Source organism: Myotis yumanensis, unplaced genomic scaffold (assembly GCF_028538775.1).
Source record: "Myotis yumanensis isolate MYYU_CA2020_CCGP unplaced genomic scaffold, mMyoYum1.0.hap1 SCAF_2, whole genome shotgun sequence".
Taxonomy (NCBI): Eukaryota; Metazoa; Chordata; class Mammalia; order Chiroptera; family Vespertilionidae; genus Myotis; species Myotis yumanensis.
The window spans coordinates 124,087,836-124,105,659 of NW_027223753.1; the positions used below are offsets into that span (position 1 = coordinate 124,087,836).

Consider the following 17,824-nt stretch of genomic DNA (forward strand, 5'->3'; position numbering starts at 1 on the left):
TACAAAAGCAATGTTTTAAGTTATATACACACTGTGATGATAACAAATATAAATAAAATTATGTTACTTTTTAAATCTCTGCCAGCAAGTAAAGAAGCAAGAGTTTTTTCAGGTGATAGTTCAAGTACATACACATATGTTAAGCTTACTGTTACATTAAATGACACAGTAAGAAACAGAATTCTTAAAAATATCAGTGTTATATAGAATCTTTTCAATTTATTGCTGTTACATATATCAGGTGATAAAGAAGGGTATATAAATATAGTTAAACACTTTTTAAAACATTTTATCTCATTTGCAAAAGCTCTAAGAAAAACATCTTAATCCTTATTTGCATTTTCTTTAAAATATACTGTAACTTGCAAGTCAATTAACATGCATTCTCTTTTCCTTTGTTTATCACAAGTTTATACATTATAAGACTTAACAATAAAATTATCTAACATTTCTGATCATGACAAAAATCTCAGCAAAGAAAAATGATTATTATTGCTCAACTCTTCTTAGAAAAAAATATAAATTTTTTTTCATATAAATAAAGGGAAAACAAAATACAGAATCCCTTCATCATGATTAATAAAAAAATAAAATAAAATAAAACCACCATGGTGCCCTGGCCAGGTAGCTCAGTTGTTAGGGTGTCTTCCCATACTCCAAAGGTTGTGGGTTTGATTCCTGGTCAGGGCACATACATAGGTTGGGGATTCAATCCCCAGTCAGGGCACATACTGGAGGCAACTGATTGATGTTTCCCACAGATCAATGTTTCTCTCTCTCTCTGCCTCTTTCTCCAAAAAATCAATTAAAAAATAAAAAACAAACAAACAAACAGAAAACATATCCTCAGATGAGAATTCAAAAGACAAAGGCATGGTTGGTTCACTTATATAAGGGTATATTTTCAGCCATGTTGTCATCATCACCCAAGTTCTATGTTCTACAAGGTCATTAAATTAATATTCAGGAATATATGCATCTTTTTTACTATTTTAATAGTTTTATTGAAATATAATTTATAGACATAAAGTCTACCTGCTTAAAGTATAAATTCAACGTTTGTAATGTTTACAAAGTCATGTAACCATACCCATATTTTTCCTCCATTGACCCCCTCCACCTCAGTCTGCCCCCTACCCAGGCCTTCATCATACCATTATATGTCCATATATTATGCATATATGCATATACATTCTTTGATTATCTCTTCCCAACCCTTGCCCTTCTCTCTAAAATTCATAAGTATGCTGCATGTTTCAATGTCTCTGGAACTATTTTGTTCATCAGTTTATTTTTTTCATTAGATTCCACATAAAAGTGAGATTATGTGATACTTGTCTTTCTCTGACTGACTTATTTTACTTGGCATGATACTCTCCAGGTCCCTCCATGCTATCTCAAAGGGTAAGAGATCCTTCTTAATTATAGCTGCAATGTATTCCATGGTGTAAATATACCACTGGTTTTTTATTCACTCTTCCACTGATGAGCACTTGGGCTGTTTCCAGATCTTAGCTATTGAAAACTGTGCTGATATGAACATGGGGGTGCATATATTCTTTCTAACTGGTGTTCTGGTTTCTTAAGATATATTCCTAGAAGTGAGGTCACTGGGTCAAATAGGAGTTCCATATTTAATTTTTTGAGGAAACCATATTGTTTTTCATAATAGTTGCACTAGTCTGCATTCCCACCAGCAGCGTACTAGGGTAGGGTTCCCTTTTCTTCACATCCTCACAAGCACTTATTGTTTATTGATTTTTTGAGGATACCCATTCTGGCAGGTGTAAGGTAATACCTCATTATAGTTTTAATTTGCATCTCTCTGATGATTAGTGACTTTGAGCATTTTTTCATGTCACTTGGCCATCTGTATGTCTGCTTTGGAAAAGTGTCTATTTATGTCCTTTGCCCATTTTTTTTTATTGCATCCACCATCTTTGATTCTCCCAGTTATCTATTTTCTAAAAAGAAATATTCTTTTAAATGCATTAGGAACTAAAAATTTTGGTTGTACTCTCAATTTTTAAGCTTTTATTCAAAATGTCAATGCTTTTAGTGAGAAGAAGTTGAGATCCCATGTATAAAGAGATCCTGAGTCCCTGTAACTTTGGACAGAAAAGAAGATATCCTTTCATCCAGATTTGAAAATAGATTAGACATTAGACATTTAAAATTTCCCAGCATATGGCAGCTTCTTAACTATTTTCTATCACAATTTCATTTATCTTAGTCTTTCCAATCTCTCCAGTAAAAATAAAAAACCATTGATTAAACCATGGTTGACTGAAAATAACTGACTGACTGCTATTCTGCTACCTCCAGGATATAAAGAGATTTTAAATTATGTGATATACCTTCACAAAGGGTGGGGTTTTTAAATTGAAAAAAAAAAAGTTAACAGAGGAGGTTTCTATATTAAATGTGGACTGGGTAATTTTAGTTTTCTCTTTACAAGAGATCTTTTAAATTATTATTCTTTTACTATTTAAGCATTAAACCCTATGTACAATTTGGTTTGGCTGCAGATTACTGCTATTCTATTTTTTTTTAACTCAATTTATTGGTGTGACATTGGTTAATTAAATTTTGCAGGTATCAGTATCCTGTGCTTTCCCATAAGGGAGCCCATAGAGTCTAATGACTAGACACTGGTGGTTAATGAGCACTTGAAAAGAGGTTAGTTCAACTGAAACACTAAATTTTTTATTTTATTTAATTACTTTATTAAATCTCAATTTTTAAAACTGTTAGGGGCAAGAATAGAATATTGGGGACTAGCTATGGTTATGGAAAATATTAATCATGCTCTGTTAACCATGATTGCCTTGTGTTGGTTAAAGAAAGGACATTCTGACCTGGCTGGGAGTTATATGCCCCCAGGACCTGGGAGTCAACCTTGGGACCTGGGAGTCAACCTTGGAGTTTGGTCCATTCTCAAGGAAAGATTAACAACCTTGTTGCCCAAACAATAGAGTCCCACTCCACCCACCTACTTCCCCATGCCTGTGATCCCTACTTCCCCATTTAATCTTTGTCTGACCCTTTATAAGCAGCTGGCTTATGGGGAGCTGCAGAGCATATTTCCGTGGATGATCTGCTGCTCTCCCATACAGCTGGCAGTATTGGAATAAACGCTCATATTTGATTCAACTCTGTCTCTGCTTACTTGGCTCAAGTAGTGACAGACAGCACAGACCCACTGATTGTCCAGTTACAAAACTATTACTCAAGATAGTGACTAAAACTTTTCATTATATTTGCAAAAACTTAGGTATGCACTTTTAAACTGAAAATCTTATTAAAGCTAAATTCTCATTAAATCAAGAATTTTCAATGAAAAAATAACAGATTTATAAGATACTAGAGGCCCAGTGCATGGATTCATGCACTAGTGGGATCCTTCAGCCTGGCCTGTGCCCTCTCGCAATCCAGGACCCCTTGGGGGATGTCGAACTACCGGTTACGGCCTGATCCCCACAGGCCAGGCAAAGGGACCCCACCAGTGCACAAATCCGTGCAATGGACCTCTAGTATGCATATAAGATCTTTGGTTAATCTCTTCCGACCCCCCCTTCTCCCCTTCCCTCTGAGATTCATCAGTCTGTTCCATGTTTCCATGCCTATGCAGTAAGCATCTGTCCCCTGGTGATCAGTGCATATCATAGCTACCAGTTGAACAGTTGACTGGTTGAATGGTTGCTTAGGCTTTTATATATAGATAGTACAACAGAGTGAAAATATTTCTAACAAATTTTATATTGATTACATTTTAAAAGATTTTTATATACTGGGTCAAATAAAATGTATACTTATTAAAATTCATTCAACGATTCTCCTTTTACTTTTTTAACACTGTTACCAAAATTTCTGAATTACATAAGTGGCTTACATTGTATTTTAATTGAGCCGTGCTGCCTTGGACAATACATCTTATATAATAAATGGCTGATATGCAAATTGGACCCTCAACTGGGAGTTTGACCGGGAGTTCAACCAGGGGACGGGGCCAACCAGCCAACCTCCTGTGTCCCCTCCCCACAGCTGGCCCGGCCTGATCGGGGCGGACCGAACAGACCCCACCATGCACAAATTCATGCACCAGACCACTAGTATATTATAAAATCAAAACTTTTTTAAAATTAGGTTCCTTAGGGTATAATTTATATGCAGTAGGACTCTTTTACATGTATCTTTCTATAAAAGTTGACAGATATATAGTCATGTAACCACCACAATCAGGACATAATACATTTTTTTAATGTATTATTGACTTTAAAGAGAGAGAAAGGGGGAGGGAGAGAGAGAGAAACATCGATGTGAGAGAGAAAACATCTGATTACTTGTCTCCTACACACACCCTAACCAGAGATCAAACCCGCAACCTTTTGGTGCATGGAATAATGCTCAACCAACTGAGCACACTGGTCAGGGAAGGACATAATACATTTTCATCACCCCGAAGACTCCCTTATGCTCCTCTATAATCAATTCACGCCTCCTACCTGCAAACTGTGACAACTGTTTTCTGTCCCTATAGTTTTGCCTTTACATAATGTCATATAATGGAATAATATAGCATGTAGACTTTTGAGTCTGATACAAACAAATTTTAAATACTACTTCATTCTATGGTACGAAAGGATTTTTACTACTCTGATATTTCCTTTCCTTGTATTATAAACATTTTGCCAAGGCCTATTTTTTTCAGTTATTCTACTTTTAATACTGAATTTTCTTCCTTGTCACTATTATAGTAATGTATTTATACTTCTAGAATAAAACTAAGCAGATTGCATTATAGTTATTTATATACAGGTCCTTCCTCCAAATAGATTGTAAGCCAAAAGTCAACAAACCCCACAGAAATAAAAAGGTTTGTAAAAAATACTACAAGCAACTTTACTCCAACAAACTGGACAACCTAGACAAAATGGACATATTCTTAGAAAAATACAAGCTTCCAAAACTCAATCAGGAAGAATCAAAAAACCTGAATAGGCAGGTAACTACCAATGAAAGTGAAGTAGTAATCAACAATCATTCAGCAAATAAAAGCCCTGGTCCGGACGGCTTTAAAGGGGAGTTCTACCAAACATTCAAAGAAGAACTAAAAGCTCCTCCGGACTATTCCAAAAAATTCAAGAGCAAAGCACACTTCCAAGCTCTTTCTATGAAGCCAGCATTATCCTAATTCCAAAACCAGATAAAGACAACACAAAGAAAGAGAACTACAGGCCAATACCCTGATGGACATAGGTGCTAAAATCCTCAACAAAATTCTAGCAAATCGGATCCAGCATCACATTAGAAAGATCATACCACATGACCAAGTGGGATTTTTTTCCTGTGATGCAAGTATAGTACAATATCTGCAAATCAACAAATGTGATACATCACATAAACAAACTGAGAGACAAAAATCACATAGTCATATCAATAGATGCAGAAAAGGCATTTGACAAAATCCAACACACTTCCTTGATAAAAAGCCTCAGCAAAGTGGGAATAGAGGGGTCATACCGCAACATAATAAAAGCCTTACATGACAAACCTACAGTCAACATCATACTCAATGGGCAAAAATTGAAACCATTCACCTAAGAACAGGAATAAGACAGGGATGCCCACTCTTACCACTCCGGTTCCACACAGTACTGGAAGTTCTAGCCATAGCGATCTGACAAGAAGAAATAAAAGGCATCCAAATTGGAAAAGAAGAAATAAAACTGTCTTTATTCACAACTGACATGATATTGTACATAAAAAAAAACCCTAAAGATTCCATCAAAAAACTACTAGACTTAAATGAATTTGGCAATGTAGCAGGATAAAAAATTAACACCCAGAATCTATGGCCTTTTTATACACCAATAATGAACTCACAGAAAGAGAAACAAAAAAAACAATCCCAATTACCATTGTAACAAAAAAATTAAGATACCTAGGAATAAACTTAACTAAGGAGGTAAAAGACCTGTACTCAGAAAACTACAGGACATTGAAAAAAGAGATAGAGGAAGATATAAACAAATGGAAGAATATACTGTGTTCATGGATTGGCAGAATCAACATCATTAAAATGTCCATGCTACCCAAAGCAATCTACAGATTCAATGCAATCCCCATTAAAATACCAATTGCATATTTTACAGACCTAGAATAAACTCTCCAGAAATTCATACGGAATTAAAAAAAAAAAAAAAAGCCACAGCAATCCTGAGAAAAAAGAACAAAGTTGGAGGGATCATAATACCAGATATCATGCTATATTACAAAGCCACTGTTCTCAAAACTGCCTGGTACTGGCACAAGAACAGACATATAGACGAATGGAACAGAACAGAGAACCCAGAAATCGACCCAGGCCATTATGCTGAATTAATATTTGACAAAGGAGGAGAGAGCATACAATGGAGTCAAGACAGTCTCTTCAATAAATGGTGCTGGGAAAATTAGTCAGGTACATGCTAAAAAATGAAATAGACAACCAACTTACACCATACATCAAAATAAACTCAAAATGGTTAAATGGCCCTAACCGGTTTGCCTCAATGGATAGAGTGTCGGCCTGAGGACTGAAGGGTCCCAGGTTCGATTCCGATCAAGGGCATGTACCTTGGTTGCCTGTACCTACTGGCCACATCCCCAAGAGGGGGTGTGCAGGAGGCAGCTAATCGATATTTCTCTCTCATTGATGTTTCTAACTCTCTATCCCTCTTCCTTCCTCTCTGTAAAAAAATCAATAAAATATATATATTTTTAAAAATGGTTAAATGACTTAAATGTAAGATAGGAAACCATAAAAATCTTAGAAGGCTCCATAGGCAGCAAAATATCAGACATATGTCATAGCAATATCATTACCAATACAACTCATAGGGCAATGGAAACTAAGGAGAAAATAAATAAATAAATCATCCCAAAGATGCAAATCAAAACAACAATGAGGTGCCATCTCACACCTGTCAGAATGGCTATCATCAACAAATCAACCAAGGACAAGTGCTGGCGAGGATGTAGACAAAAAGGAACCCTCATGCATACCTGGTGGGAATGCAGACTGGTGCAGCCACATGGAAAACAGTATGGAGATTCCTCAAAAATTAAAAATGGAATTCCCATTTGACCCAGTAATTTCACTTCTGGGAATATATCCCAAAAAACCAGAAACACCAATCAGAAAGGACATATACACCCCTATGTTCATAGCAGCACAATTTATAATAGCTAAGATTTAGAAACAACCTAAGTGCCCATCAGCAGATGAGTGGATTAGAAAACTGTGGTACATCTACACAATGGAATACTATGCTGCTATAAAAAAAGAAGAAACTTTTACCATTTGCAACAGCATGGATGGAACTGGAGAGCATTATGCAAAGCAAAATAAGCCAGTCAGAAAAAGATAAATATCAATGATCTCACTCATATGTAGGATATAATGAACAACATAAACTCATGAACAAAAATAGATCCAGAGACAAAGAAACACTGAACAAACCATCCAAACTCAGAAAGAAGGCAGGGGAGGGGGTGGGGGGATAAGTGATCAACCAAAGGACTTGTATGCATGCATATTAGCATAACCAATGGACACTGAAATGGGTGGTGCGGGCTTGTCCTGGGGTGCAGAGGTGGTGGGGGTGGGGAGGGTGGGAGTGGGGAGGGGCTCAATTGGGGAAAAAATAGACATATGTAATGCTTTAAACAATTAAAAAAAAAAAAGCCTAACCTTCAAAACTACTATGCTTTCCATAGGGTTAACTGTCCACAGTGAAATTAACAGAACAGAAAACAAAACTGAGAAGTGTTTCCCTTTGTGTTATAAAAAAGGTGAAGGAAAAGTAAATTAAGTGATAAAGAAGTTTACCCTCTCGATTAGATATCTACTTTTACTGAGATTTCAAAAAAGTTACCAGACTATAGAGGATCCAAGAACTACAATGCAGGCTAACCAGATGCAAATGCCAGTGGAGATTTTATTTACACCAATATTTTCACCCAGATTGCTATTGGTTTTTTTTAGAGCTTGCTAACAAAGTTGAGTAAATTTGGAGTCGTCTGCCTAACACTATTATTCTCATAAACTCTTATTTCTGGTACATGGTTTTACAGAATATAATGTTTTTCAGGAACACATATATCACATGATAGCAAAACATTTATACTACATGAAGGTAAAGATTAATAAAGTCTGTGGCTCTATCTGAAAAATCAAATTTTTCTAATCACTTATTTTCATCTCATCATTTACATGAAATATAATAAGTCTATGTTTCAAATAGATTAATAAGATACTAATACCGTCATTAATGCTTTCAAAATACTTACTGAAATCTCCAGTAAGAAAAACCCCTTCTGCTCCAGGGGCCCATTCCTTGCAGTATAAGCCGCCATCTGCACATCTGTGGACCCCAAAGGATTCATAGCCTCTGGAGAACTTATCAATGCCACCTTCACTCTCTCCAATGTTCTCCAAAGTCTGGTTAAACCGCTTATACCTGTGAAAAGTGCAAAAGAAGAAAGTTACAAAATTAAATTCTTTTGCTACTGTAATTAAGTAGCTGTTTTATTCAGAAAAGGGGGGGGGGGGAGATATCATTAAAGAAGATGTGAATAATTTCATTTATTGGTAGATGTTACCTGGTAGGTAAAACCATTCTTATCTCAAATAAATAGTAAGTAATTCCACTAACATTTTTTAGCATTTCAATCACTTTGCCATGAGAGGAAATAGGATAATTATTTTGTTCCATGAAATTTTAAAATCAGCATTATCGCAATTTCTATGTCAAGATAGTATAATGAAGGATCATTCTATATCTTTCTCCTCTAAACCCTAATAAAATGACAGAAAAATAGTCAAAAACCAGCCAGAAAGATAAAATTCCCCAACAGCAGGTTTTGGCACATTTTTCCTGTTAAGGGGCAAATAGTAAATATTTCTGGCTTTCCCAGCCTCTGTTCTAACTCAGCTGTGTCTCTGAAGCAAGTGGCCAAAGGCAATATGTAAATGAATGGGTGTGGCTGTGGCCCAATAACTTTACAAAATCAGGTTGCAAGGCCAAATTTTCCTAACCCTACCTTAGCAAAAGCATGGAAAGAACATAGATCACAACAAACTACAAATGCTAGAGGCATGTCCATATTCAAAACTGGTAAAAAAAACAAACAAACAAACAAACAAAAAAACTACTGCTGTTTTCACTAATACCCCCCAAATCTGGGAAGAAGCAAACTACAACAAAACTTGTAAAATTATGTGGCAGGTGCTCTCTATCAGAAGTGAAGGTTTCAGGACTACACAATGAGTTAAGCCAGTGGTTCTCAACCTTCTGGCCCTTTAAAACAGTTCCTCATGTTGTGAACCCCAACCATAAAATTATTTTCGTTGCTACTTCATAACTGTAATTTTGCTACTGTTATGAATCGTAATGTAAATATCTGATATGCAGGATGGTCTTAGGCAACCCCTGTGAAAGGGTCATTCAACCGCCAAAAGGGTCGCGACCCACAGGTTGAGAACCACTGATTAAGCAATGCCAATAAGCCTCTCCTGCACTTCCCCATACCCTGATGGGTGAGCAATAAAAGTACCAGAAAGATGGCATTAGGGCAGTGATGGCGAACCTTTTGGCTCGGCGTGTCAGCATTTTGAAAAACCCTAACTTAACTCTGGTGCCGTGTCACATATAGAAATGTTTTGATATTTGCAACCATAGTAAAACAAAGATTTATATTTTTGATATTTATTTTATATATTTAAATTCCATTTAACAAAGAAAAATCAACCAAAAAAATGAGTTCGCGTGTCATAGGTTCGCCATCACTGCATTAGGGCATATACAGGGAACATATAAAATTTAAGAAGCTAATACAGAACACCCCAACTGAGCTGTTCAGTAAAAGAACCTTTCCACATATCTTTCACATTATACTTCAACTTATTTTAAATAAATTCACTAAAAATAAGAGTTGAGAGATTATATGACAAAACAACAGAATAAGTGAAATTGGACTACAGACCTAAGGAAACAAAAGGAGGAACAAAATACATCATTGGGAAATCATAAATGAATTAGAATTAACAAAGAACAAAATGCACATATAGCAAAAATAGCAAGTTATTAGTTAAGTGAATAAATTGAAAATTGGTGTAATTAAATGAAGAATAAAAAGACAAAGAAATTGAATTTATTAAAGGGAAGCTAAGAGAAATGCAAAAAATTGACTCCAAAAAATCCAAATAAGGATAGCTGGTGAATCTTAACAAAACTAAATAAAACGGATATAGAAGATGTAAAACTAGAAATTTTTCCCTTAAGAATTAAACCTGCGTATTAAAAAGAGAGTACTGTGTTGCAAAATGAAAAATAAAAAACAAACACACAAACATGCACATGCAAATCTCCCAGTTTAAGCTACTGAAATTCAAAGAATAAAAAAATAATTCCATAGACAACCTGGTACAAAAAAGTGAGGAGAGGGGTTTTTTTGCAAAGGAAAATTACCTTCAAGATCAAAAACCCACATAATTCTGAGAAGTAAACGCAGTAATCTAAATAAAGATATTATATAAATTCCTATTCAAGCATAAGGAATTATTAAAATATTGTCAAATTTAAAATAATTCTAAGTCTATGGCAATTAAAAGACTAAAAATGCAAACTCACAGAAAGAAATGAACAGTCATTGCAGCAGTGTGACTGAGCCCTGAATCTTTAAATATAGAACCATGGCTATATTCACAAGTGAATATACAATAACAAAAAGAAATGAACAAAGTAAAAGTTTTATTATTAGAAAATAAAAAAACAGATGAGTGAAAGGGAGATGGGATAAAGTACAAGAATGTCAGACCCTTATTTTATAACCGTCACTGAACAGTGACTAAAATTTAAGGCTGTCATCAGTATACTTTTTAATCTATTAATTTTAGATGGGCAATTTAGGAAATAACATTTCTGAATATTACTTCAGAAATGTTATATAGGAATTTCAGCAATTTCTTTCATTTTGGTGCTGTGACTTGGATTGTCTTATCATGGCATAGTACGGCAGGATCCCAGAGGAGCACACCCAGGACCACCCTATAGACCCAGACCATGCTAGGTACCACCAGGGGCCCTTGTGCCCCACTGCCTCCCCACATTGCATCTGGTGATCTTGGGTGTATTTTTCTTGGAATTCCAGACCTTCCTGTTTTAAGGTAAGAAGCCATAACTTTATTTGAGCTGTTTTTTTAAAATCCTGAAGGTGGAGCTGAAGATTAAGGGTCAAGATAACTTAGGAGGAGAGGAAGAAAAAAACGTGGCTGTCTTTTTGTTTTGTTTTGTTTTGTTTTGTTTTTTTAACTTTGGCTTTTTAATTGAAATTGCTTTCTGGACAAAACCCTTTGCTGGATAAATGAGAGCCTGAAATCATAAGGAGCATTTCCTCCCTCCTGCTTGAATTTCAGGTCTGTTAGGTGACAAAGAATCTCTGTGGAGGTGCCCAAGGTTGTTCCTCATAATATGCAGTGATTCCATAGGGAATTCCAACACAACTCTAATTAAATAATTGATTCGTCTTGGGATGTACACACAAACATTGGTGACTTAGTATTCCAAGTCCTCACGGTTGTATTGTACAGCTGGGGAGAAAAACCAAGACATCCAAGAGAGTTCAGATGACTCAGGAGGTGAGAGCCCCTTGTATGGACAGAAATGATGGGGAACCTCTGGTAGGGCTAGCTAAGGCCAGAGGCCATCAAATAGCATGTCTCGCTTAAGGAAACTGGCTTCATGTTGAGTAGAATCCATCTATCTGAGCAGAATAAGTCCATCACCACAGTGCCATGCCATCACTGTGACCATTGGTAAGTCTGCCCTCAGAGCACGGGGTAGCACTCAACCTCCAGGTAGTTCCCAGGCAGCAGGGTACCTGCCCTACTATACCATAGGACAGCCCAAGACAGTCCAGGGACTTGTAGGAACGCCTCTAACTCTCAGCTTGTTACATATCTGTCTCTCTGTAGATGGGGAACCAATCCACAGTGGCTTAAGAGACCCCTTTTGCAGGTATATTCTCACCAACTGGGAAAAATTTAACCCTGAGTCCCTCAAGTTTGTTTTGCAACCCAGCCTGGCCCCAATATGAAGTGGTCAATGGAGAGGCTTGGTCATTTAATGGCACCATTAATTTTAATACTATCTTACAGTTAGACTTATTTTGTTTCGTCAAAGGGAAATGGACAGAAGTTCCATATATGCTGTAGGCAGTTAGACAGATGAGCAGAGCAAGGACAATGGACCAGGTATAGAAGATCATAAGGGTGGAAAGCCCCAGGTGCCTAACAATGGACAATCAATTGTAGGGTGGGACCTAGCCTCCAGGGTCATTTTCTGCCCCCTTAGCATATGCTGGTCTGGACTCCCTGATCTTTCCTGCCTAGAGATAACATCTATGCCTCAGTTGTATTTCAGTTCCAGGCATAGATAAACAATATAAAATCAGCCTAGCTGACATCAGGACCAGCTGCATTGAATAATGACCCCTTCCCTAGTGCTGGCCAATCAATCAATGGAGACTACAACCCTGAATGGACACACCTGGAAAACTGCTGAATGTTCTATAAGGATATTTCCTTGGGACCTCCCCTAAAATCTCCAGCCTTAAAACCCTTAGGATGGAGGACCCAGTGCTCTCTCTCCACTGGGAACACAACCTGTGCCTTTCCCTTTCCCTTCCCACTCCCCCTCCCAGCCCCAGGCAGATTACCATTAGCTTCTGCACTCCCAAGCTCCAAGGGCTCTTCCTTTACCTTCATAACATTCCTAAGCCCATTTCTTCTAGGAATTACTTCTTCTACCTCTGTAATTTACCAAATAAATGTTCTCTTACAGTTTGGGTCCTGCTCTGAATTCTTTCCTAGCCAGAACCCAAGTACCAAGGTTGCTGAACACAGGTTTTGTCTTACCCCACCAATTAGACACCTGGTGTCATTCCCACTGCCTACAACAGTGGTTCTCAACCTTCTGGCCCTTTAAAACAGTTCCTCATGTTGTGACCCCCAACCATAAAATTATTTTCGTTGCTACTTCATAACTGTAATGTTGCTACTGTTATGAATTGTAATGTAAATATCTGATATGCAGGATGGTCTTAGGTGACCCCTGTGAAAGGGTCATTCGACCCCCAAAGGGGTCTCGACCCCACAGGTTGAGAACCGCTGGCCTACAACATATCCAAGCCTTTATGGCTCTCGGAGAAGACCTAAGCTATGTACTATCTATAAACTAGGAAAAATGTACCCAGATGGAAAAAAAAATTCCAACATTATGTGAATAGATTTGTCAGTCCTTTGTCAATATTTGGGTGACAACCCAATTCTTTAGGTATTCAAAAAGACTGTTATTTTTTTTTACAAATGAATTCTTTACAGGATCAGATGTGTGGCTCCAGAAACAATTCAAAGCCCACCAAATCCTTTTACCTCTCCTATTCATCTCAAAAAACTTATAGGTAACTGGCTTTATGAAACCAATTCCAGGAGAAGCTTGCATTTCTTTACATGTACCTGTGAAATATAAATACCTGGTCTTCTTTAAGACATTTTATCTGGGCCAGCTTTTAAAATGCAAATTTCGGGGAGGTAAATTGTTCCTTTCTAAATTAGTTAAGATTTGATTAAAATATTATTGAATATCTAAATATTATGAAGTAACATGAAATACTAAAATATTGATGGCTAAACAGATCTTAAGTTTACTGACTTTTGGCTTTTTATTACAGAGGAACTGGAAAATAGATTTGGAGCTGTCAATGAATGCCTTATATTTTATGAAAAATGTGTCTCTTAAAAGTATGAATATGTTTGTCAATGGAAGAGTATGATTCTAGAAGTTGTAAAATGTATTTGCTAATTTAAACAATGCCAATGGTTTACTTTTTAGTTGTTGCTAGAAATTAAGACTTCTAAGAGTTAAAAATTCTAATTAAGTTGAAAAGGAACTTTATGGTTTGGGTAATCTAATCTAATAAAAGAGACACATGCAAATTGACCATACCTCTGCTACACCCACCAGCCACGCCCACCAGCCAATCAGGAGTGAATATGCAAATTAACCCAACTAAGATGGCGGCAGCCACGGAGCTGGACCGAGCAGGAGGCTTGGGTTGCCCCCGGTGATGGAAGAAGCCAAGCTTCCTGCCTGCCCTGGCCGGCCCTGAGCTCCACTCAAGGCTACAAAGTTTCAATTATAGAAGATAAATACATCCCAGATACCTGCTTCCAGCCCGCGGCCATGTCCAGCCTGAAAACAGCCATCAGCCCCTCACCCAGGCTGGCCAGGCACCTCAGCAGGGACCCCCTCCCTGAAGGGGCTGTGGGCAGCCTGAAAATGGCCCTCAGCCCCTCACCCAGGCTGGCCACACCCCCATGGGGTGAGGGTCCCCACTGGGGGGCTTGACCAGCCTGAAAACAGCCATCAGCCCCTCACCCAGACTGGCCAGGCACCCCAGTGGGGACCCCCACCCTGAAGGGGGTGTGGCCAGCTGGGTATATAAAACTATGTTTGTAAAATTTGGAGAATTGAAATAGATACATGGAATAAAAAAGAATTCCTGAAATAATCTCAAGCATATACAGAAATTAAAAAATATAACAAATGGGCATTTTGTATCAATAATGAATGGATGGCTTATCTAATTTAATACTGAAACCTGTAAGTTAATAATAAAAATATAGATCTCTAAAAATCAAAATAACTTCAAGAGATCAAAGTTATACAAATTAAATTAAAAATAAATAAAACCACACGTTCCCAAGAAATCAATACAAATGTCCAATAAACATTTTAAAAAGTGTTCAAATTCATACATAACTAAGGAAAGTGCAAGCCTAAACTTCAAAATTTCACTTTCCACCTAAAAGACCAATAAGCATATGATTGTCTATGTGGATACAGTTCACTGCAAGGAAAAAGACATTCTCAATACTCTTTAATGAAATATAAATTAGAGAATAATATGGTATCAGTTATGAAAATTTCAAAATCACACTCTTCAACTAAGTAATTCCATTTTTAGACATTTACCCTTTGGATATATTGCATAAGGAAGCAAAGACATCTATGTGTACAATCATTATGGCATTACTTATAATGCCAAACCATGGAAAATAATCAACCTATTCAACACTGGGAGACTGGTTGAACTGTGGACCACCCAAACAACAAATTAGACAATAGCCATTAAAAAGAACAAGGTAGAGAGATATGTGTTGATAGGGGAAGATGTAGAAAAAGAAGTTGCAGAGCATATATTTGTATAAAGAAAATATAGATATAATTATGGTTGGCATTAAATCCATTTTCATAGGGCTTCATGCTGAGCACCTGGAAATTTCAAAGGCCTGGGGCAGGCAGGGGCCTTAAGCATCCCTAGAACCACCACACTCACATATTTGCATAATGAGCTTGCTGTATCATCAGGGAACTGTTTTGTAAGCCACCAAATCTGATCAGTAGAGTGAAAGGCTTATGGGAATGGTAGGTGTGGGTGGAGTATTTCATATATGACCCCTTTTTGTATGTATATGTAACAAACACACCTAAGCGCGCGTGCGAACACACACACACACACACCCATGTTTTTTAAAAAAATTTAAATTATATTCAATCTGCTACCTGAAACAAATTAAATTTTAATGAAATGACATAATTTGAGTCTCATTAACAGTCTATTTTCCATGGGACACAAACCGAATTGCCCACAGAAGCCAGGCAGGTATCAAAAATATGAAGAGCTGGCCCCACATAAGAAACACAAAACTGAGAGCCTGATAACAAAAATACATGCTCAATGGGCTTGGCCTAATAGTATGGAAAATAATGCAAAAAGGAACCCATGGAGAAGCAAAGGCCTCTATTTAACACCTGCAGCCCATTGTTACCAAGCATGCAGGGCCAAATAACTTAATTATTCAAGAACCAAAAAAAATTTCAGACTTTTCTATGAGCCCCCTTAATTTAAGTATTGGCAACTCTTTCAAAAGACTTAAGATACTGAATTGGACCAAAAAACTTGATGTACCTATCTAATGAAATACTAATAGGCAAACACTCTCATATTCTCTTAATACATTGCGGACAGATCACAAGAATTCTCGTGCTTTCATATTATACAGTGTTTTACAGAGTATCATACTTTAAAAAGATATTAGCTTGTAAGAACATGTAATAAATAACTTCAAAATGCAATGGTGAGCCTTTAACATTTATGTAAAACGTTTTTTGTACTTGCTCAATAAAAACTTATTTGGCCACTAGGTAAAGCTAGCAATAAAACTACGTACTGGTCTGAGACCACCAACTTACACCATACACAAAAATAAAGTCAAAATGGATAAAGGACTTAAACGTAAGATGGGAAACCATAAAAATATTAGAGGAATCCACAGGCAGCAAAATCTCAGACATATGCCAAAGCAATATCTTCACTGATACAGCTCCTAGGGCAATGGAAACTAAAGAGAAAATAAACAAATGGGACTACATCAAAATAAAAAGCTTCTGTACAGCAAAAGAAACCATCAACAAAACAACAATGCATAGGAGAACATATTTGCCAATATTATCACTGATAAGGGTTTAATCTCCAATCAACTTAACAAAAGAAAGATAAACAACCCAATCAAAAAATGGGCAATGGACCTAAATAGATACTTTTTGAAAGAGGACATAAGGAAGGCCAAGAGACATATGAAAACATGTTCAGAGTCACTAATCATCCGAGAGATGCAAATCAAAACAACAATGTGGTATCATCTCACACCTGTCAGAATGGCTATCATCAACAAATCAACAAAGGACAAGTGCTGGTGAGGATGTGGAGAAAAAGGAACCCTCTTGCACTGCTGGTGGGAATGCAGACTGGTGTAGCCACTGTGGAGAACAGTATGGAGTTTCCTCAAAAAACTAAAAATGGAACTCCCATTTGACCCAGTGATTTCACTTCTAGGAATATATCCCAAGAAACTAGAAATGCCAATTAGAAAGGATATATGCACCCCTACGTTCATAGCAGCACAATTCACCATAGATAAGATTTGGAAACAGCCTAAGTGCCCATCAATAGATGAGTGGATTAAAAAACTGTGGTACATCTCACACCTGTCAGAATGGCTATCATCAACATATCAACAAATGACAAATGCTGGCGAGGATGCGGAGAAAAAGGAACCCTCGTGCACTCACTGCTGGTGGGAATGCAGAGTGGTGTAGCCACTATGGAGAACAATATGGAGCTTCCTCAAAACCTAAAAATGGAACTCCCATTTGACCCAGTGATCCCACTTCTAGGAATATATCCCAAGAAACTAGAAACACCAATCAGAAAGGATATATGTACCCCTCTGTTCATAGCAGCACAATTTACCATAGATAAGATTTGGAAACAGCCTAAGTGCCCATCAGCAGATGAGTGGATTAAAAGACAGTGGTACATCTACACAATGGAATACTATGCTGTGGTAAAAAAAGAAGGAATTCTTACCATGAAACAGCATGGATGGAACTGGAGAGCATTATGCTAAACGAAATAAGCCAGTCAGAGAAAGATAAATATCACATGATCTCACTCATTTGCAGAATATAATGAACAACATAAACTGATGAACAAAAACAGATCCAGAGAGAGAAGCATCAATCAGACCATCAAACCTCAGAGGGAAGGCAGGGGAGGGTGGGGGTAAGGGGGAGAGATCAACCAAAGGACTTGTATGCATGCATATAAGCCTAACCAATGGATACAAACACCAGGGGGGTGAGGGCATAAGTGG

The 17,824-nt window shown here is 37.2% G+C and overlaps 1 protein-coding gene across 1 annotated transcript in view; it reads right to left on the minus strand.

Moving 5' to 3' along the window:
* The window catches only part of GBE1 (1,4-alpha-glucan branching enzyme 1), a 349,168-nt gene that overhangs the window by 279,808 nt on the left and 51,536 nt on the right, over positions 1–17,824 (minus strand). The window contains exon 2 of the mRNA XM_070406022.1: positions 8,335–8,504. Coding sequence (XP_070262123.1) covers positions 8,335–8,504 — 170 coding nt within the window. The remainder of the gene's footprint in view (positions 1–8,334; positions 8,505–17,824) is intronic.